A 22,208-nucleotide genomic window follows, 5' to 3' on the forward strand; every position below is an offset into this window, starting at 1 on the left:
CCTTGCAAATAGTTCATGAAATGACGATTCCACGCGTTTGAGTAAGTTTTATATCATTCCCGGCTCCAAAATAACAGTTTCCATATTTCCCTCACAGGCTGGGAAATATGGTTAGGTTTCCATATTTCCCTAAACTGACCTCAGGTGACCTTTGGGAAAAATCCGAGCTATGCAAGTTGTGAGGCGTCTAGAGAATAAGTTAGTTCCTGTAACTCCCTGTGAGAGCTCCGCTGGCACTGGGGTCATTGCAGAGCTGCGACATTGTAGGACCGTGCAAAGGTTCACTTATGACGTCATAATTCAGTGACCTGACCTGACCGGAAAATGTGGTTGGTGTCACAGGATCCGGCTTGAATCAAAGGTCAGGTAGGTATGCCGAATTAGCTCTTTATCGCGAACAAACCTAAGGGGGTGCGGCAGATTTAACCCTCGGCCGGCGAGGGTTAACTCTAGGTCTAAGAGGAGCGGCTTTTAGGGAAAACATACAGGGTGTCTCAAAAGTTCGCTTACAGGTACCAGCCATGCTTTTTTGTCAATAATTCTGAATCAACATGAAATTAACGGTCGAAATTTTGCATGGGCATTGGTAACAACCTTCCTCAAGCAGCTTCATTGTTTTCAAGCGCATTCGACCCTTCATGAGCACACAAAAAGGGTTCACCTCTGACCATGGATCAGGCATGAAAATGGAGGTCGCATACTCGGGTCGGCTGAGAAACTCTCTGCTTCACGAGTAATGGGAATGGTTAGGTCGGAAATGACACATGGCAAAGTGTCGGCGAGGATGAATACAACATGATGGTCATCTAATAAAAACGGTGGCTAAAATTTTTGAAGGACAAAACCATGCGAGACTAACAGCGCTTTGAACGACCCTTGTACCGCAGCAGACTCGTGCTCCGGAAAGCAGCTGAAAATGCAGTCCTAACTATTGAAAACTGACTAGAAGCTCACAGACAGAGGTTACCCAGTTTCAAAAATTGCAGGTCATCATAAAATAAAGACAAAATATCATTTAAAATTGTTTATAATATCTATAACGCTAAATTTTGAGGGAAAATAATGCGAAAATCGTCAATGCCGAGGACAAGTGACCCTCCAAAAGTGTCAATTAATGTAAAGTTTTATCTAACGAAGTTTCAAGAGGCAGATCTGGAGCAAATAGCTTTCTTTTACACACAAAATCCGGACAAAACCGCACGATGGACAGGTTTTGGCCGTTTACAAAGCAGAATCTCTCCTGAGGAAAACACTCCGGAACCCAGCGAAGGTCTTCGCATTGAGAATGACGAGCGTTCGGGATTTGCAAATTTTGCAAAATGTGTCTAAGAAACAGATAGCCGACACATTCTGCTACGATATGCTGCGAAAAATATGCCCCTGGCACTTCCCATTTATTCAGGAATGGGGTTGTTTTGAAAAGGAAAATGGTGCTTGGGAGGTCGGCGCCAGTCATTCATGAAGGAGTTAGCGCCAGAGAAGACCTACAAAATACTCACGGATGGTGTCGATGCAAGCTATCGGCTTTCAGGGAGAAGCGGATGTTGCCGGGGAGCTCGTCAAACCTAAATCCGACGCAGAAACTGCGGGGGATTCCCCTACAAGAGCTTGAAAGCTGGTAACCTTTTATCAGCCTCCGGCAGCTGACGGAGTGACGAAAATCGGTATGGGCAAATATTTTTGGAGATACAGCAAAGGGTTTGGTTTCCAACCTTCCGAATCAGTTGTCAAAGCATGCATATTTGTCTAGTGTACACACGGACACCAAAACCTTAGATTTTTGGCCGGTTCTTATATGCTTTATTGACATGGGAAATGTGTAAGCGAACTTTTGAGACACCCTGTACATTATGAACATGCATTATGATGTGACAACTGACAACCACAGTCTTCAGGGATTTTCTGATTGCTAACTGTAGTTAACTGTGCTGTTGTAGTGTTCTGTAACTAAATGACTTTTGTGGCCCACTGCTGTCTCCGCTCTCCAGTGTTAGTGTCCTGTAACTCATTGCAGGCTAACAGCAGAGGCCACCCACTCAGTCTGTGGCTTTTCTCCGGTGTTAGTATCCTATGACCAGCTGTAGTCTCTAGTGGTAGTGCCCTGTGTTCAAATGCAGTCTCTAGCTCACTGCAGTCTCCGGTGTTAGTGTCCTGTGGCTCACTGCAGCCTCCGGTGTTAGTGTCCGGTGGCTCACCGCAGTCTCCGGTGTTAGTGTTACTGTCATATGGCCCACTGCAGTCTCCAGTGGTAGCGCCCGGTGGCTCACTGCAGTCTCCGGTGTTCGTGTGCTGTGGCTCACTGCATTCTCCGGTGTTTGTGACCTGCGGCTCACTGCAGTCTCTAGTGTAAGTGTCCTGTGGCTCACTGCATTCTCCGGTGTAAGTGTCCTGTGGCTCACTGCAGTCTCCAGTGCTAGCGCCCGGTGGCTCACTGCAGTCTCCGGTGCTAGTGTTCTGTGGCTCACTGCAATCTCCGGTATTAGCGTGTGGTGGCTCACTGCAGTCCCCGGTGCTAGTGTTCTGTGGCTCACTGCAGTCTCTGGTGTTAGTGTCCTGTGGCTCACTCCAGTCCCCGGTGCTAGTGTTCTGTGGCTCACTGCAGTCTCTGGTGTTAGTGTCCTGTGGCTCACTGAAGTCCCCGGTGCTAGTGTTCTGTGGCTCACTGCAGTCTCCGGTATTAGTGTCATGTCATCTGCAGTCTTCTGCGAACTGCGGTATCCAGTCATATCCTGCGGGTCACTGCTACCTCTAGTGTGGCCTAGCTACACTATGCGTTTTCTGCGGGCGTTTTTTTTGCGGGTTTGCGTGTTTTGCGTAATATTGTTCTAGAAGAAAGAACGATATTACTTTTTGTGATGTTTTTTACCTCAAATTTTAGTTAATATAAGTTATATTAACTTTTGTACAGGATTAATGTAAAAGTTATATATTTATAACTTTCACCGCAACCTCTACAACCTCTGTAGTGTTAGTGTCATGTGGTCCACCGCAATCTCCAGTGTTAGTGTCATGTGGCGTATTTCAGTCGCCCAACATGGGCTGGGACTTGGGAGGCACTCGGTAATTAGGGGAACATGGGGCACCGCGGGTATCCCAGCCGGACGGATCCCAACATTGGATGAAGGGCACTCGGTAACTAGGGGAACTTGGGGGACCAGGTATCGCAGCCAGACGGGTCCAACATCGGCCTGTACAGTCAGTCTTAAAAGTACCGCGCATCGGTGCGGTGGATCCATCGAGCCCAATGAGGAATGGCTGCTAAATTTGAGTCACTGACACAATCGACCTGGGGGATGGATGAAAATGTCAATTGGCTTAGTGACACAAATTTAGCAGCCCTTCCTCAGTCGGGCTTAATGGATCCACCGCACCAATGTCAAATGTGCGGTACTTTCAAAACTGACTGCACATACATACATGCGATTATCCTGGTGTATCCTGTGGCTCCCTGCAGTTTCCGGTGTTATTGTTCTGTAACTCACTGCAGTTTATTATAGTATCCTGCTGCTTACTGCACTACAATAGGTATGGCCACCTACCTAGTCTCAAGTGCTGGCATCCTTTGACCAACTGCGATTTCATCAGGCTCAAGTTGCCTTGGCACGGATCAAGTAGCTGGAAATCAGCATTTTCCCTGATAGCTGGAAATGTGGGGTAAATACAAAGGGTCCGTATCGAAGCGTCCAAAACCGCAGCATCCAAAGTACGCAACATCCAAAACCGCAGCGTCCAAAGTACGCAACGTCCAAAATACGTCCAAAATCGGGTTTATAGGGGGCATTCACAAAGTCCAAAACCGAAACATCCAAAAACGCAACGTCCAAAAACGTATCATCCAAAAAACGCAACATCCAAAGTACGTATCCTCCAAAACCACAACGTCTAAGACCACGACATCCAAGGCACGCAACATCCAAAACCAACCTAACCTAACCTAACCTAACCTAACCTAACCTACTGATTTTTGCCTACCGGGGATAAGAAACCCAACCTAACCTAACCTAACCTAACCTAACCTAACCTACTGATTTATGCCTACCAGGGATAAGGAAACCCAACCTAACCTAACCTAACCTAACCTAACCTAAACTAACCTGACCTAACCTAACCTACTGATTTATGCCTACCGGGGATAAGGAAACCTAACCTAACCTAACCTAGCCTAACCTAACCTAACCTAACGGTTTTGGATGTTGCGTACTTTGGATGTTGCGTACTTTGGATGTTGCGTACTTTGGATGTTGCGTACTTTGGATGTTGCGTTTTTGGATGTTGCGGTTTTGGATGATACGTTTTGGATGTTGCGGTTTTGGATGTTTCGGTTTTGGACGTTGTGAATGCTCCCTATATGCCCGATTTTGGACGTATTTTGGACGTTGCGTACTTTGGACGCTGCGGTTTTGGATGTTGCGTACTTTGGATGCTGCGGTTTTGGACGCTTTGATGGTCCCCCAAATACAAAGTTTCGGAGCGTAAGTGCTCGCGAGAAAGGTTGCTGATGTGTGGATGTTTCAAGAGTATCTTCTTGCATTTACGTCACTCGAATAAAGAAAATAACGCGTTGTTTATAATTAAAGTAAGTGTAGTTGCCCTCTAGCTATAGCAGCAGTCTAGCGCCGGCAGTCACGCTATAGCAGCGGTTTAGCGTTCGATCGTCGCGACATCTATATTAGTTAAGCGCCGATAGTCACGCTATAGCAGCAGTTTGGCGTTCGATCGTCGCGACATCTATATTGACAGAGTGTGATTACGCGTGGGTATTTACAAGTACTCGAATGTGGCAGGTACTTTAAATACTCGAATACCATTCTGATGAATATTTCCACGGTTTTCTTTGAATGCTATGAACAATATTTTGTACAACGTTTTCCGAAACAAATAATTCTGCGTTTTGTGTTTCACGTTTTCGAATCTAAGAACCTAAAACATTGTGACGTGTCAGCAGTTTCGGTATGATAGTGGTGGGCACTGTCGTGTTCCTGCCACGCCCGTTTTGTGCGGCCGACATTCTTGTTCAGGATTGTTTCTGAGGATGGTTTGATTTCCCTGGCGCTAATGAGTGAGTTTAGGAAGTGAAATCTTGCATAACTCTATGTGGATTGAATCAGATAAATGCCCGTTGTTGATGGTGATATGAAACTAGCAGATTTACCGTGATCTCTGTCTGATATCAGCACTTGAACTCTGCGCTGGATTTGTATTTGTTTGCCGCATTTCATGTATGTAGAGCTAAAGGTCCGCGATAAGGCCTAGAAACTAGAAAGTATTTTGAGAATGTTATTTTGTTTAAGGCTGTGAATAGCCAAGCCAAAGGTGTTTCAGGTTTGTCCGTGTTTGAGTGCCAAACTGATAACTTTGTTTCTGCAGGAATAATATGAAGAGACTGTTTCGACCGTGTGTCAGAGGGAATCAGCCCCCCAGTTAGTCCGGCATGAGGTGCACACAGTCAGTAAGTTTAACCGATTGAATTGGTCGTTTTCAGTCTTATGATAGTATGTGCCTAGTATGTGCTACTTGCAGTCGAAATGTGTCAAGGACGAACGAGTATGGGTCATGTCAAGGTCTAATCGTCAGATCGAGTGTGGCTCAGTTGTTGTGTTAGGGAAGAGCTCACTGCTGCTATATGTGACGATTGTTCTGACGTGTTGCAGAAACGGATCTATAGACAAGATGAATACAAGGTCCTGTGTTTGACTACACCTGTTTTGGGACGGAGACATGCCGGAACTAACAGTTTTGACTGTCTGCTACAAGACTGCTCATCCGACTGCAACTGGAGTGCATCTACCACGAGACTGCTCACCCGACTGCAGTGAGTGCATCTACCACGAGACTGCTCATCCGACTGCAGTGAGTGCACCTGCCACGAGACTACTCAATGAAACGCAGTGAGTGCCATCTAAGAACTGAGAATGCATAAACTGAAGTCCAGTGAGTTGAAGGCTGAGCTGGAGAGGCGGGGTCTTAACACTAAGGGGACTAAAGCTGAACTATGTGAGAGACTAGAAGCTGCAGTTGGGGATGAACTTGTTGATGCTGGTGCTGACCCTGATGCTCGTGATGTGAAAGGTGTACAGCAATCTGATGGTGCTCATGTCGTAGTGGCAGCCGATGTAAACTCAAACATGACTGATAAGGATTCAGGTGTTAAAACCGATGGTTGTCCTGCTGCTGTTGATAGTGGTAGATCTGTCACTGATGTTGATGGTCAGAGTATAGGAGTTGAATTAGGTGTGAGAAGTGATGTTCTTTCGCACGAACAGGTTGTGCATCCCCAGGATAGTGCATCCAATGTATCCAGAGCATCCCGTTCCTCTACCTCCTCGGTCAGGTCTAGGATAGCTAAAGAAGCAGCAAACAGAGCTGAGTTGGAGGTCAAGCTCAAGCGTATGACAGAAAAGCAAAAGCTGAGCAGGGAGTTAGCCAGATTGCAGGAAGAAAAGGAGCTGCTTGAGATAAATGAAGCCCTTGATGTGTCCAAAGCTCGAGAAGTTGCCTTGTCTGAACAAGTGAAAATGATTGAACGCTCTCAACAGGTGCAAGCAGAGGCGAACATCACTCACCCTCAGTCCGGAGTGCACTGTCAGCAACAACAGCAGGTACTGACGACCCAGCCTCCACATGGAGTACTACAGCCGCAGATGCAAGAGCGAAGACAGTTCGTGGAAGCTCAAGGAGCTCCGACTTCGGTGAGCGCTAGAGGACCAGTTCTCGGTCAGGTCGCCAGTCAGGAACCACTCACTTCAGTAGGACAGTCTTTGGTGTTCCAGCACAGGTTTTCAGACGCTATCCCGGATCAGTATGCTGCATGTTCACAGGCATCACAATTAGCAGGTCAACATGTCGTTCAACATGGTGCTATTCCACACTTCCCACCGATAGATGAACAGAGCATCCATCAAACTACCTCGCGTCCAGTGAATCACCAGGTCGGCGAACGAGTCGTCCGCTCGGCCGGCGCACACACAGTTTCACACTCGTCAGGGGAGAGCGCTCAGCGTGCTCTCGCTGGGTTCATGCGTCTTCCATCAGTGGAGATAGCGAGATTTGAAGGTGACGTCACTGAATATCCCCAGTTCATCCGAGCATTCGACTTGAAGATCGCGTCCAAGTTAGACGACCCTGATGAGAAGTTGTACTACTTAGAACAGTACATGGTTCCTGGTACAAAGCCGCACCACATCGTGTCTGCTTGTATGTATCTTCAGGAGGGCTACGACGAAGCCCGACGGTTGCTAGATAGTAGATACGGACGGCCTAGTACTGTATCAGCGGCGTTCATTGCTCGTCTAGAAAATCACAGTCAGATTCGAGCGGATGATGTACAAGGACTTGATTCTTTTGGTATCTTGCTCACCAAGTGCAGGAACGCTCTGAGTAGTTGCGGCACACACGAGACTCTTCGCGACCCCAGGACACTGAGAACAATCGTGGGGAAGCTCCCTGGGCTACTGATCAACAAATGGAGACACAAAGTTGATGACATCGAAGAGATTGGAGGTCGAGAAGCGAACTTTGACGATTTGGTCGCGTTTGTAACAAAGGAAGCGAGAGTTGCGTCTAACCCCACATACGGTAGGGACATGTTTGGCGGGAACCCCATGAGTAGGACACCGGTGACACGAACAAGTCCACGGATGAGCTCTGGTCGAGCAGTGGTAACGGCGACTCATGTCACGCCGCGTCCCGAGGAGAGCCACTGCGTATTTTGTAACCGACGAGGTCATGATGTGTGTGAGTGTGAGAGTCTCTCCGCAGTCACGAGTCAACAGAAGCAAAACTTCGTCCGGGAGAAGGCTCTGTGCTGGAGCTGTCTGAAGCAAGGACATCGAAGTCGCGACTGCAGGCGAAGAGCGTCGTGCAGGACATGTGGAAGGCGACATCCAACCTCACTACACTGGGAACGATCTGAACAGTACGTGCGGCAATATCAGCAACAGAGTGGACAGCACCCGGATCGAGACGACACTCAGCATCAAAGGGAGGAACAACAGCCACGAGAAGGACAACAGGGCCGTCAGCATGACCCATCACATGTTGTCCAACATCAGCATGGACGTGGACATGAGCTGAATCACACCCAGCAGCAGCAACGAGAGGGGCCTACCGACGCCGCCAGAGTAACAACATGTCAAACAGCGGGTGAGTCTGAGGCTAGCAAGCCAGTTCTCCCTGTTGTGCCTGTTGTTGTTCGTGTTGGTACGAGTACGTGTCAAACATACGCTTTTCTCGATAGCGGCTCGACACATTCCTTCATCTCCTCAGCGTTGATCAAAGAGCTCAACATTGACAACATGCCACGCAAACAGCTTTCACTGACGACAGTCGACAGAAGCACGAAGGTGGAAACACATGTAGTAGAGGGAGTAACGGTTTCGGACCTACGTGGGCGGCACGCGCTCCGGCTGCCTCCGCTGTTCGAATTGGAGCGTATCCCGGTGGACCCAGAGGAGTTCCCCAGCCACCAGCTCGATGTCAGTAGGTGGGAACATCTCACAGGAGTAGAATTCGAGCAGGCAGACGCCACATGCGTTGGACTTCTCCTCGGCGCCAACGCGTTTCTCAGCATGGAGCCGCTGCAAGTGATACCCAGTCGCAACGGAAGCCCGTATGCTGTGCGCACGAGGTTCGGCTGGATCCTGAGTGGGGTGACGTCTTCCTCAGCCACAGACAGCGGAACAAAGGTCTACAGAACGTCGGTGAATGACATCGAAGATATGATACAAGGAATGTATGATCGGGAATACGAAGAGAACCTCAACTCAATGAAGAGAGGCCTGTCTGAGGAGGACAAGAAGTGGCTCACGGTGATGGAGGCGTCCAAGAAAGTTGACAGAGGACACTACCAGTTCAGCATTCCGTTGAAGGATGAAGACGTCGTACTGCCGAACAACCGTGTCCTGGCAGAGAGAAGACTGACGAGTCTAGGTCGCCGAATGAAGAACGATGTTGAGTTCGCTGAGCAGTACCGAGATTCTGTGGAAGAAATGATCGACAAGGGATACGCTGAGCCCGTACCAGTAGCAGACATTCATCGTGACGACGGCAGAGTGAACTACTTGGCGCACCATGGAGTGCGCCACGCGTCAAAGAACCGCATCCGCGTCGTCTATGACTGTGCTATGAAGTACGGCGGTGTCAGTCTGAATGACTGCTTACTGCAAGGCCCCGACATGACGAACTCGCTACTCGATGTCCTGATGCGCTTCAGGATGGAACGAGTCGCCTTCATGGCTGACGTGGAAAGTATGTTCAACCAGGTTCGGGTGCCAGAGTCTGAGCGCGATCTCCTCAGATTTCTGTGGTGGAGAGACGGGCGCCCCGACTCTGGTGTGGTAGAGTATCGGATGACTGTCCATATCTTCGGAGCGAAGTCTTCGCCAAGTGTGGCGTGCTACGCCTTGAGAGAGACGGCGACGGACTTCGCAGAAGAGGTATCACCTGAAGCAGTGAAGACTGTAAACAGCAACTTCTACGTCGATGATGTGTTGAAGAGCACTGACGACGCTGACATGGCCATCTCGTTGGCTCACGACCTGAAGACGCTGCTGGAGAAAGGTGGGTTCAGTCTCAAGAAGTTCACCAGCAACAGCTCGGCGTTTATGTCCTCGATCCAGACAGGCGACAGGTCAAAGGTGATGCAGACATGTACAGGAGTCGGTGAAAGTCTACCAGAAGAGCGCGCCCTGGGCGTAGTCTGGGATACAGAGAACGATCTGCTGAGGGTATCTGTCAACGCGACCAGTCTGCGGGCGAAGCCGTTGACCCGCAGAGGCATCCTTTCAGCAGTGAGTTCTATTTACGACCCGCTCGGTCTCGTTTCGCCAACGATAATCTGTGGCAGGAAGATCCTACAAGATCTCTGCAGGACGAGAGAAATCTGGGACAAGGAGATTCCAGCTCAACAGCGCAGCGACTGGATGAAATGGCTATCTCATCTGGATGCTACTCAAGATCTGTGTGTCCCACGGCATCTGAAGCCAGCTGAATTCGGTGGAATGGCGACGCTCCAGATGCATCATTTCAGCGACGCTAGTGAGTGGGCGTATGGTACAGTCACCTATGCTCGCTTCACTGACCAGCAGGGAGATGTCCATGTCGCTTTCGTGAAAGGTACATCACATCTGGCTCCACTGAAGAAAATAACGATTCCTCGTCTGGAGTTGATGGCTGGAGTGACGGCGGTACGTGTTCGGTTGCTGATAGAGGACGCGATGGAGCTCGGTTCGGAGACAGAACATTTCTTCTGGACGGATAGTACTACCGTTCTCGCATACGTGCAGAACACTGCGACTAGATTCCACACGTTTGTCAGCAACAGGTTGGCGATCATTCACGATGGATCAAAGACTGAGAACTGGAGGTTCGTGAGAGGTGAAGAAAACCCGGCCGATGACAGTTCACGAGGTGTTCAGAGTGAGAGGTGGCTTTCTGGACCGGCCTTTCTTCGGCTTCCAGAGGAGCAGTGGCCCATGATGCCTCCAACCAAGGTGAAGATAGCGGAAGAAGACCCTGAAGTGAAGAAGGTGAAGGTCTGTGCAATGAAGGTGTCAGAAGAGAAGATGAAGGATCCAATCGAAGTGCTCATTCGTCATTACAGTAAGAAGCAGGCTCTTCTAAGGGCAGTGGCTTGGCTGCTGAAGGTGAAGAAGAGATTGCAGGAAAGAGCGACAAAATCGCAGGGTCGAAAAACGGAGCGTCCATCTCGACTCCAGCTGATAGATCTCGAAGAAGCAGAGAACTGTGTCGTTAGGTGGGTACAGGAGCAGAGTTTCCCTGATGAGCTGGAGACACTCCGCAATGGGAAGGAAGTGAAGGGAGCTCTCAGTAAGCTGAATCCATTCCTGAGTGATGGGATCCTCCGAGTTGGCGGACGTTTGAAGAATGCTGATGTCACCCTGGACCAGAAGCACCCAATTGTACTCCCGGATTGCTATTTCGCCGAACTAACTGTTCAACAGGTGCATGAGAAGGTCGGACACTCTGGACGTCAACATGTGTTAGCTGAGATACGGAGACGTTTCTGGATCGTGAAAGGGAACTCGATCGTCAGACGAGTGATTGGACGTTGCCTCGGATGCCGCCGACGACATCGCCCACCAGAATCTCAGAAGATGGCGGACCTGCCGAGTGACAGAGTCACAGCGGAAGAACCTGTATTCACTCGAACCGGAGTCGACTATTTCGGACCGTTTTTTGTCCGACAAGGACGGAAGCAGGTGAAGAGGTACGGAGTCGTTTTTACTTGTTTGGCGGTGAGGGCCGTCCACATCGAGGTCGCCGAAAATTTGTCAGGAGATTCATTCCTGTGCGCCTTACGTAGATTCGTCGCACGGAGAGGTCACGTCAAGGTGCTCAGATCAGACAAGGGGACAAATTTTGTTGGTGCCAGTCGCGAGCTTCGAGAGGAGTTGGAGAAACTGCGAGCCAATGAAGATGTGCTGCATCGTACGCTGTTGAATCAAGGAGTAGAATGGAAATTCAACACAGCCGCAGCGTCCCACCACGGAGGTGTCTGGGAACGACAGATACGCTCAATCCGAAGAATCCTGGGATCATTGCTGGACTCGCAGACGTTCACGGAAGAAACTCTGTTGACTCTATTGTGTGAAGTAGAGGCAATATTGAACAGTAGGCCACTCACCCCAGTATCCTTAGATCCGGTTGATCACGAGCCACTCACTCCCAACCATTTGCTGATTGGTACCGGCAGCGTGGTGATGCCGTTCGGGGTTGTAGGCCAGAGTGACTCAGATAGTGTCAAACGTTGGAAGCAGGCGAGGTATCTCGCGAATCTGTTCTGGAAGCGGTGGCGAGCAGAATACTTACCGTTGTTACAGGAACGACCGTATAGGGTGACAAGGAAAATGACTAACCTTGTTGTAGGAGACGCGGTTCTAGTTGTTGATGATGCTGTGCCGCGAGGCCAGTGGCCATTAGGAGTAGTGGAGCGAGTACGAGTCGGAGCAGACGGATTAGTGCGCTCGGTAGAGATTAAGACCAGAGGCGTCACGCTTCAGCGACCGGTGACTAAGCTGATCAAGCTGTAGGCGAGATCGTGTACTCTGTATGGAAGATGTTCCTGTGCGTCATGTTCGTGTCGTAGACTAAGGTTGAAGCCATGTGTTGCGTGGTGGCTTCAAGGGGGCGGGTGTAGTTGCCCTCTAGCTATAGCAGCAGTCTAGCGCCGGCAGTCACGCTATAGCAGCGGTTTAGCGTTCGATCGTCGCGACATCTATATTAGTTAAGCGCCGATAGTCACGCTATAGCAGCAGTTTGGCGTTCGATCGTCGCGACATCTATATTGACAGAGTGTGATTACGCGTGGGTATTTACAAGTACTCGAATGTGGCAGGTACTTTAAATACTCGAATACCATTCTGATGAATATTTCCACGGTTTTCTTTGAATGCTATGAACAATATTTTGTACAACGTTTTCCGAAACAAATAATTCTGCGTTTTGTGTTTCACGTTTTCGAATCTAAGAACCTAAAACATTGTGACGTGTCAGCAGTTTCGGTATGATAGTGGTGGGCACTGTCGTGTTCCTGCCACGCCCGTTTTGTGCGGCCGACATTCTTGTTCAGGATTGTTTCTGAGGATGGTTTGATTTCCCTGGCGCTAATGAGTGAGTTTAGGAAGTGAAATCTTGCATAACTCTATGTGGATTGAATCAGATAAATGCCCGTTGTTGATGGTGATATGAAACTAGCAGATTTACCGTGATCTCTGTCTGATATCAGCACTTGAACTCTGCGCTGGATTTGTATTTGTTTGCCGCATTTCATGTATGTAGAGCTAAAGGTCCGCGATAAGGCCTAGAAACTAGAAAGTATTTTGAGAATGTTATTTTGTTTAAGGCTGTGAATAGCCAAGCCAAAGGTGTTTCAGGTTTGTCCGTGTTTGAGTGCCAAACTGATAACTTTGTTTCTGCAGGAATAATATGAAGAGACTGTTTCGACCGTGTGTCAGAGGGAATCAGCCCCCCAGTTAGTCCGGCATGAGGTGCACACAGTCAGTAAGTTTAACCGATTGAATTGGTCGTTTTCAGTCTTATGATAGTATGTGCCTAGTATGTGCTACTTGCAGTCGAAATGTGTCAAGGACGAACGAGTATGGGTCATGTCAAGGTCTAATCGTCAGATCGAGTGTGGCTCAGTTGTTGTGTTAGGGAAGAGCTCACTGCTGCTATATGTGACGATTGTTCTGACGTGTTGCAGAAACGGATCTATAGACAAGATGAATACAAGGTCCTGTGTTTGACTACACCTGTTTTGGGACGGAGACATGCCGGAACTAACAGTAAGCATAACGTATGCCTTTCGCAAAGTGTAACGAGCCACGAGGAATGTACTTTTGTACTCGCATTTCATGTTTTTCTCTGAATGTTGTTGGACTCTTGAGACAATTAGGTATTTGTCGTTTTCCGGTAAATGTCGAATAACTAGGTACCTACAAATGTCTGGTAGATTATTATATATTAACTCTACTCAGTTTGGAACATCTTGTTGTGGCTTTAGTATTATGATTCTTTTCATCATTTGTTCGTGTGTTTATACCTATCACCTACCGGCTACCGTCAAGAACTCATGAATTCTCATGAATCATCATCAAAAGCATAAACCTCCAACACACTATATAAATATGTTGCCGGTATCTTACCTTTGTCAAGCCTGTCTTATATGATATTTTATGAGTGCGATAATTTCTTATTCCTTCCTCCACACATATTCTTTTCCAACAGTGGGGTGCGAAATAAGTGTGATGCTTTGAAGTAGGTACCGGTCCTGTGAATCAGGAGCAGTGTTGGCTCCTCGCTCCTGGGCTGCCTCAGGCCGGATGTGCGCGCTGCCGCCGGGGGTCACAAGACGCTCTGACCCCTGCCCTGCGGAGACGGCCCCTCCCCTCGACCTTGGCCGCCGCCGGTGCGCAGCAGGTATAAAAGTGAAACTGGCGCAGGGCACGGCACTACCTGCTAGGTCGGGCTCCTCCGTGCAGCACCAAGCTTAAACCAGAGATGGCTCTTAAGGTGAGATCGTCGAGTGGTGACGGGGACTTGGATGGAAATATTTTGTTGTAACAATAGCGCAGGACACAGCAGTGTCACCGATTAACGGCACGCTTTCGTTCATGAACTAGCAGCGGGAATGTCCTGCTAAATTGATACAAGTAATGGCGTTGAATAGTGACATCCGGCCTAATAAATATTGTTCTGACATTAGCGACCGATAAAGTAGTACACATACTGCGGTGACTCATGGCTGACACCTGCGCTCCCTGACCGCCGTCCGGTCCCGTGCTGATGCCACGCCCGTTCGGCAGGTGGTGGCTGCTCTGTCCGCGCTGGCGGCTCTGGCGGCCGGCCGGCCCGAGCACGGCTACGGCGCCGTGGTGGTCGGAGAGGCGCCGGTCGCCCGCTCCCTGGAGGTGGTCGACTACGTGAACCCGCACCCCCGCTACGACTTCAACTATGGCGTCTCGGACCCGTACTCGGGCGACCACAAGTCGCACGTGGAGAGCCGCGACGGCGGCGTGGTGCGCGGCCAGTACCGGCTCGTCGACGCCGACGGCACTGAGCGCGTCGTCACCTACACCGCCGACGACATCAACGGCTTCCAGGCTACCGTGGAGAAGCTGCCGCTCACCCAGGTGGGCGTGCCGGCGCAGCACGGCGGCGCGCGCGTCTACAGCCCCGTGCCGGCGGCCGTCTCCCACCAGCAGGTCTCCAAGGCGGAGGGACCCGACGTGCCCGTGGTGCGCGAGCGGGTGCACACGGCGCCTGTGGTGGTCAAGGTGCCGGCGCCGCTGCCCGCGCCCGCGCCCGCGCCCGCGCCCGTGCCCGCTTACCAGTACGCGGCGGCCGCCGTGCCGGCCGTATCCGCGCCGCACTACGGGTCCGCGGCGGTCAGCTCTTACAGCTACCAGGCTCCGGCCGATACCTACCGCTCGGGCCACGGGTCCGCGGCGGTCAGCTCTTACGGCTATCAGGCTCCGGCCGACACCTACCGCTCGGGCTACCCGGTCTACCAACAGCCGGCCTACATCTACAACTACTGAGCGCAGCGCCGATCCTCCGATCGGGCGGGCACTCTAAGTGGAAACCTATTTAAATTGTGGTCGCAACTTGCGATCTTTTGTCACTATCAGTTGCTTTGCACTTTCGGTTCTGTTTTTTTTTTTTTTGTTCTTGCTTTGTTTAATACAATGCGGAACTTCATTATTTGTCGTTTTTATCATGTGACCATTTGTTGTTGGTTTGACCAAGATTCTTACAGGGTTTGACTACACGACCTTATTTAGGTACCGACCTTCGTGTTGACGATGTGATGTTGTGCCAACACTGCCACTCCAAACGTTTTAGTTGCCATTGTCCGCAGCCCGTGCTAGAAAGCACGGGTTGGTCTCTATTTTTTTTTTTTAAAATAAATTTAGTCCGAATCTTTTGATTGGAATGATTCACAAGGAGTAAGGACAGAGCCCGCGCTAAGCGAAGCTTGTTGCGTTCAGGGCGTATTATAAGGGATTTTCACTGGGTCGGCAATCACAATTAGGGGCGGCATTTTGCACTCATAGGGGCGGCAGTTGGCATCTGAGGGGGGCGGCATACCTACTGATATTTAATGGCCAAAAAAAGACATGTTCGACGGTTCTTTTATAACTCTTTCTAAGTAATGATTTCAGATTCAACCTAAGCTCAGCGGTATTACGTTCATTTTTCCGGGATATAGTATTTCTCTCATTTTAATGCGATAAATGAACTATAATTTGACTTTACAAAAAAAAGTTAACTGAGATCAAGTTCATGACCTCACCAGAAATAAAACATGTTGCATACCAGTCGATCCGTATCGTCAAGCAAAACATTCACGGTGTTTTATGGCTCTATCTAGAACAGTGGTCGGCAGGTCGCACGAGTGGTGCCCACTTTATGGGCGCTGGACGGGGCCATTACCCCCACTTGTCATACCCAATTGCTTACACAGCAAGGGTCGCTGATATTCGGCCATATCCTTTGACGCCTCTATTTTTCTGCATAGGTATAAATAAAATGCAACACAATTAACTCTTTTTTATGGAGAGGGAGAGCGGGTGGAGTAAGGATGAACTCATACATTTTTTACTTATTAGTTACTCGCGTAATGAACAGCGTATTGCAACGATACGTTCATTCCCCCCCCCCCACAAGTTAATGAATGATGTTGTACACTACCTACTCAAACATTTCCGTGACCCCAGTGACACTGTCATTGAGTTTTTGAAATTTGAATGACCTTCACTCGGTAACTTTCTCTCTGGCTCGGCCGGCGGATAAAACGCAAGCGAAGACAATGCGGGGAGTCCGGTGCTCTACTAACTGAGCTACGGAACAGGCAAATGCTCACCATAGATATACCGACTGAATGATCCCTTTATAACTTCAGCGATTGATAGGACAAACAGTGTGTAACTGTATATATAAAATGTAAGTCTCGAAATTGCGATGTCTTTGACCAAAGGTAAGGACAATTTTGCGACCCTTCCATTAGGTATAATGAAATGGGAGAAAATCAGGGCATGTGCGTCTTTTTATAGGTAGACAAATGTCAAAGTTAACGAATTTAAACATCAGAAAACAATTAAAAATGACACACTTAAAGGTAGTGTGCCAGCTTTCCTGGACCGTATGGAGTTAATGGCACAGATAAGGAGAACCGGATTTTTAGAACTTATCCATAACTTCAAAACTCATGGAAACGTCTTAAATTCTTCAAGTTTTGAGTACCCCAGTGCGAAATTCGCCCCGACGGGTTGTTGGTCGTACCCCAACCACATTTCACACCACTATGAACAATAAATGCACACACTGAAATCGCTATTACCGATATGCTCATCCAATCAAGTTTCGATAAACCCGTTCATCATTATCTCCTGCGGTTTCGAACACGCCTGTTAGTTGGTGCGGTAGACCACGCCCAAAGCCAGGGCCCCGGTAACGTGAGGTAGCCGAGTCGGGGCAGCGTGCGCTGACCCAAGCCGGGGCCGCGCGTCCTCCCGGTGTCATGTGATAGCCCGGGGCTGTCCGCGGGGATGCGGTAGACCGCGCCCAAAGCTGCGGCCCCGGCTTGGGTCAGCGCACGCTGCCCCGACTCGGCTACCTCACGTTACCGGGGCCCTGGCTTTGGGCGCGGCTTCTGCTCATACTTTGTGGTGCGGTGGTGGTGCGTCGGGCCGCGCGCTCTGACTTCGGCCAAGAAAAATGCGTCAGCTGATCATTGTCATTTCTGCCACTTGCGTGTGGTGAAATGGGGTCATAACTTAAGAGACGGCTTTTTCATATCAATTATTTTACATAAAATCATATTTCAAACCATAAATAATGTTCGACAGCCAAATAAAAGAAACAATACCAATACAGGCTTACAGTTTAAGGCTCGACTTGTGTTGTCTACGATAAGACAGCTGATAACTCGTTCCCGTACGTCGTAACTCTATAATGACCTTTGCTTATTGTCACATGTGCGCCGCATTCGGGATTGTTGCCGACGCCTGTTTGCAGTCAGCCCACTACAGTTGTTATACATATCGAAAAACCGATAAACTTTTAGGCGAAAAAGGCACTATTCCAGACCCATTTTTGATTTTTTTTTGCGATATTAGGTAAAAACAGAAGCTTCTTATCCTAGGAAAAATAAAATGGGAAATCTTTCAAAGGTGGCACACTACCTTTAACCCTCGCCGGACCTATTGGTTTTCTACATACGCGCCGGCCGAAGGGGGGGGGGGTACAACCAGGGGCGTCGCCACGGATTTTTGACTGGGGGGGGGGGACGGATTGGCTGACTAAAAACCCAAAAGTTAGTTAGTTTAGCGTACAATTTCAAGGCCTATGCACTACTTGTAACGCATACACAATACACATGTTCTCACGTGGAGGCGTTATTAGTCACACTCTTTTCTACCTGTGCATGAATTGGCGGCGCGAAGCGCCGCGAAAATTGGCAAAAACTCTTGGCAAAACAGTCCCAAAACGCATAAATTTTGCATCCCGCGTAATAAGTTTGATACCAGGACAGTTAGGGTCTGGTCACCAAGTCCAGCAGCCCTGCCTCTAAAAAATCGTGTGGTCCTCTGTAAATCGCTGTCAACCATAGGTACAGTTTTTTTCCAACTTCTGTGCAGTGTAGCTGCAGGACTGCGGGGTCGGAGTCGACTTCGGTCGTAGTCGACGGTTTTGGTCGGATACGGAGTTGGAGTCACCAAAATCGTAACAGACTTCAACTCTGAAGTCAGAGTCAACGTCATCCCCGAGGATGGGTCGAATAAGAGCTGGAGATTCTGTTGGCTGTGGTGATTGTAGGGGTCATGGTAAGACCAAATATAGGGGCATACTGAGCATTACGTCCTGGGCTCTCTCAGACCAGGACGAGGTCCTCTCACCCTCAAACATCAAGCGTTCAAAGGCCATGGTGAGACCTTCTGCTGTCGGATGGCCTCGAACGGGAAGAGGGCCGTTTGAGAGTGAGCTGAAGGTCTTGACTATTACGAATATCCTATGTAAAATGTGTGGTCTCTGCAAGCTGTTGTCCTACTGCACTCTGAGACTTTGGGACAGATCTTCAGCCCTTGTTGGATATGGTCGCCCCTACAACTGGAGCTTTGGCTCCCTATCGACGACCTGGAACGGACAGTCCAGAGCTGCACCTCGTAGGCAATGTTATCTTTTATGTGCCAGGAAACGTTCAAAGAGACAAAAGCATCACATCACATGTTTTTTCACTCCGATGCGGGCCGAGGGATGCCGTGGTCGGAGATGGAGCGGGGACTCCGAGCGTTTTTTTTTTTTTAAGCCGGAGTCGGAATTACCAAAATCATCTACTCCGCAGCCCTGTAAGCAAGGGTACTGTGTCAGCAATTCGCAGATTCAATTTGTATACGAGTAGGTATCCGCAATTTCATCCCAAAACGACAATACACCAATGTCGTGGGTCTTTTTTTAAATCATTCATGAGGATATTTTTGCGGGGGACGTCCCCCCGGATTCCTCGACTGGGGGGGGGACGCGTCCCCCCCGTCCCCCCCGGTTTCGACGCCCATGGGTACAACCCCCCTCGCCGTTTCGCCCCTGGTGGAGCTAGCGCGTCGCGGAAAAACGAGCGTGTGCGCCGTTACGAGACGCAGAGATTGGTACCCGATTTTAAGGTCCTAGGTCAACCGGTGACCTCTGAGGTCAGGTCAAGTGCCTCAAGGTACGGTTCAGTTTTTGGTGAATAACTTCGCAAAAAACGGCCGCAGAGCCGCGATTTTGGCAGCATCGTGTTCGCCTTGCTCAGGCGCGTCCAATGATATACTTTTTGTTCGGGTCAGGTCAACTTAGGGTTTTGACCTCAGGTCAAGGTCAGGTGAGCACCCCAAGGTTACGAAGTTGGTCGAAAGAGGTCATGTCGCATATCATTCGACTCGGCAGGTCTTCCTGAGTCCATTGGTGGCTTTCCCGACTCGCTAGCTCAATTTGATCGGGAGTTATTGACGAAAAACTAATATGACCTTGATGACGTCATAAATGACGTCACGCAAGGTCAACATTGCAAAAGTGACGCATCTAACCTTGCAAGGAGTGCATCAAATCACGATTCTGTGTGCTTGAGATAGTTGGAGTACGTTCCCGGCGCCAGAATAGCAGTTTTCATTTTTCCCCATTGACTTAAAAATTTATCACGACTTATCACGAAAATGACCTGACCTCGTATGATCTTTAGGAAAAATCCGAGATATACAAATGGTGAGACTCATAATGGATACTAGATCCTGCAAGTTTCATTTCCCTGTGACATCTCCTCCGGCAGTGAGGGCGTTGCGAAGTTGCGACATCTGAAGACCGTGCAGAGGTTCACTTATGACGTCATAGGTCAGTGACCTGACCTGACCCAAAAATGCGGTTGGTGTCAAAGGATCCGGCTTGAATCAAAGGTCAGATATGCCAAGTTTCAGCTCTCTATCACCAGCGCGTTCGGAGCTATCGCGAAAAAAAAACCTATGGGGGGGGGGGGCGGCACCCGCCTCCCCTTCGGCCGGCGAGGGTTAATCGGAAAATTGCCACCCACGACCCCTCGTTATGTCCTTGAAGTCATGTCAGGTCATGGAAGGCCTCCAGCAGTTTTTTTCCAATAACTTCTGATAGAGACATGCGACATGCCTGAGCGATGAAAACACCTTAGATGATTTCAGTTTGACGATGCAAATCGACTGATATGCAACATGACCTTTACCAGTCAGGTCATGCCCTGGACCTGAGCTCAAATTTCCCAAATGACATTTGAATGTCAAATTATAGTTCATTCGACGCATCTCGACGAGAGGAGCACAGTACTAAAAAAAAAAACAATGTCATAACTTTCGTGAGTCAATAATTATTACAGTAGAAAGGTTCCTCATTAAAACAGCTCAGTAGAGGGGCGGAGGGGGTCCACTGTCCCCTCCAACCCTCCGCGGCCCGGCACGGGTTAAACAAGTTGTGCTCTGGAGGTTAAGCCGTTGATGTTAGGTAAAGTCTGAGGACTTTATAGGAACGCTATCGAATGCGCTTTTTCGCGGTGCTGTAGTTCTATTCTTCCCCGGGTTATGCGCCAGTTTGTCAATAAATGTTGAAACAGACAACATTTCACCCACATTTCACCTTTGATGACCTCTGGTCACCTGTTATTTGACATTTGACTTGAGCTAACCAAAGTACGGTTAACCAACTAACCCAAGTAGTTTTTGACACTCTTCCGAATGCCGCTTACCGCGTGTCGCTACGTGGCCCAAGTAGCCAAGTTATAGGGGTCGGGAGGGGGGTTCAAACAACCTCAGCCCGGCGCCGATTAAGGGAAGGCACTATCATTTTGGGGGCGCTGCAGATATGCTAAGGGACGACAACATCATTTTGAGGCGCGCCACCAATTTTTTAGGGCACTTTAACCACTTTGAGGGGCACCACCGACACTGTGAGGAGCGCAATTATCTCGTTGAGCGTTGAGGGGTAGCACCATTACATTGAAGAGCGCCATGTGAGCAGTGATGTGGGGCAAAATGACAATGAGGAGCGCCTCCGATACTTACAGAAGAGACGCCACCATTACTCGGGGGGGGGGGGAGCAACATCACTTTTATTTTGAGGACGCCACCTATATTGTAAGGGGCGGCACTGCAGTGCCACCGGTAGTATCCGCGGCGGTCCTTAAAGTTACATGTAACTTTAAGGACCGCCGCGGATACTTTAAGGGGCGGCTCCATGATATGGAGGGGCGCTACAGATCGTTAATGGACGGCAATAGGTATGATATTTAGGGACTCCGATACTTCGAAGGGCGCCACCGTTTGTTTGAGGGTGACATCATCACTTTGAGGGGCACCACCGATACTGTTCGGGGCGCCACCGACACTATAAAGGGCGCCACCGACACTATAAGGGGCGCCACTGACACTGCCAGGAGCACTTTGACCGGCGTTACTATCACATTTAAGGGCGCCGTGAGCACATTGGGGGCGGCACCATGACGTGGAGGGGCGTTACGGATGGTTTGAGGGGCGGCAACATGACATTGAGGAGCGCCTCCGACACTTCGAGGGACACCAGCATTTCTTTGAGAGGCGGCACCTTCACTGAAACACGAGAACAGAATAGAATCTATGTGGTGCAATTGACTTTTGTGCGATGGGCGCTGTGCTATAATTTATATTTGTCGTTCAACGACGCCAGATGCGCACGTGTGTGATGTGAATGTTGTCTCACAGTGCCGCCGGAGCCTCCAGTTTTGTACGACAGCTCGGGACAACAGATTTGACTTTTGAGGAGACACCAGTACCACCGACACTGTAAGGGGTGGCACCATCATTTTGAGGGGCGCCACGGATGGTTTGAGAAGCGGCACCATTATGTATATGGAGGGGCGCTACAGAAAGTTGGAGGGCGGCAACATTGTATTGATGAGTTCCTCCAAAACTTTGAAGGGCGCCACTGACACTGTAAGGGGCGGCACCAGCACTTTTAGGGGCGGCACCAGCACTTTTAGGGGCGGCACCAGCACTTTTAGGGGCGGCAGCATCATTTTGAGGGGCGCCACCGACGGAGACACCATCACATTTAGGGGCGCCACTGACACTTTGAGGAAGGCACCATCACATTGAGGGGCGCCACCGATACTGAAAGGGGCGGCATCATCTTCTTGAGGGGCGGTATCATCACAT

The 22,208-nt window shown here is 49.5% G+C and overlaps 2 protein-coding genes across 5 annotated transcripts in view; both read left to right on the forward strand.

Moving 5' to 3' along the window:
- Positions 1-22,208, forward strand: part of LOC122385921 (pre-mRNA-processing factor 17-like) — a 52,370-nt gene that overhangs the window by 23,401 nt on the left and 6,761 nt on the right. The gene's annotated exons all lie outside the window — the stretch shown is intronic.
- On the forward strand, positions 4,587-15,219 carry LOC122385920 (larval cuticle protein A1A-like). 4 transcript variants are annotated; one of them, XM_043374584.1, is made up of 7 exons: positions 4,587-5,059; positions 5,368-5,449; positions 5,652-5,888; positions 12,939-13,020; positions 13,223-13,304; positions 13,837-14,031; positions 14,325-15,219. In XM_043374584.1, exons 6-7 carry the CDS (start codon positions 14,020-14,022, stop codon positions 15,057-15,059), a joined length of 747 nt encoding a protein of 248 aa, XP_043230519.1. In that variant the 5' UTR covers positions 4,587-5,059; positions 5,368-5,449; positions 5,652-5,888; positions 12,939-13,020; positions 13,223-13,304; positions 13,837-14,019; the 3' UTR covers positions 15,060-15,219. The 4 variants fall into 4 exon arrangements, 3 of the variants coding, with proteins under 3 accessions (XP_043230519.1, XP_043230520.1, XP_043230521.1); XM_043374585.1 differs by having other exon boundaries at positions 5,652-5,850; XM_043374586.1 differs by having other exon boundaries at positions 5,652-5,812; positions 13,747-14,031.

Source organism: Amphibalanus amphitrite, unplaced genomic scaffold (assembly GCF_019059575.1).
Source record: "Amphibalanus amphitrite isolate SeventyFive unplaced genomic scaffold, NRLGWU_Aamphi_draft 000235F_arrow, whole genome shotgun sequence".
Classification (NCBI taxonomy): Eukaryota; Metazoa; Arthropoda; class Thecostraca; order Balanomorpha; family Balanidae; genus Amphibalanus; species Amphibalanus amphitrite.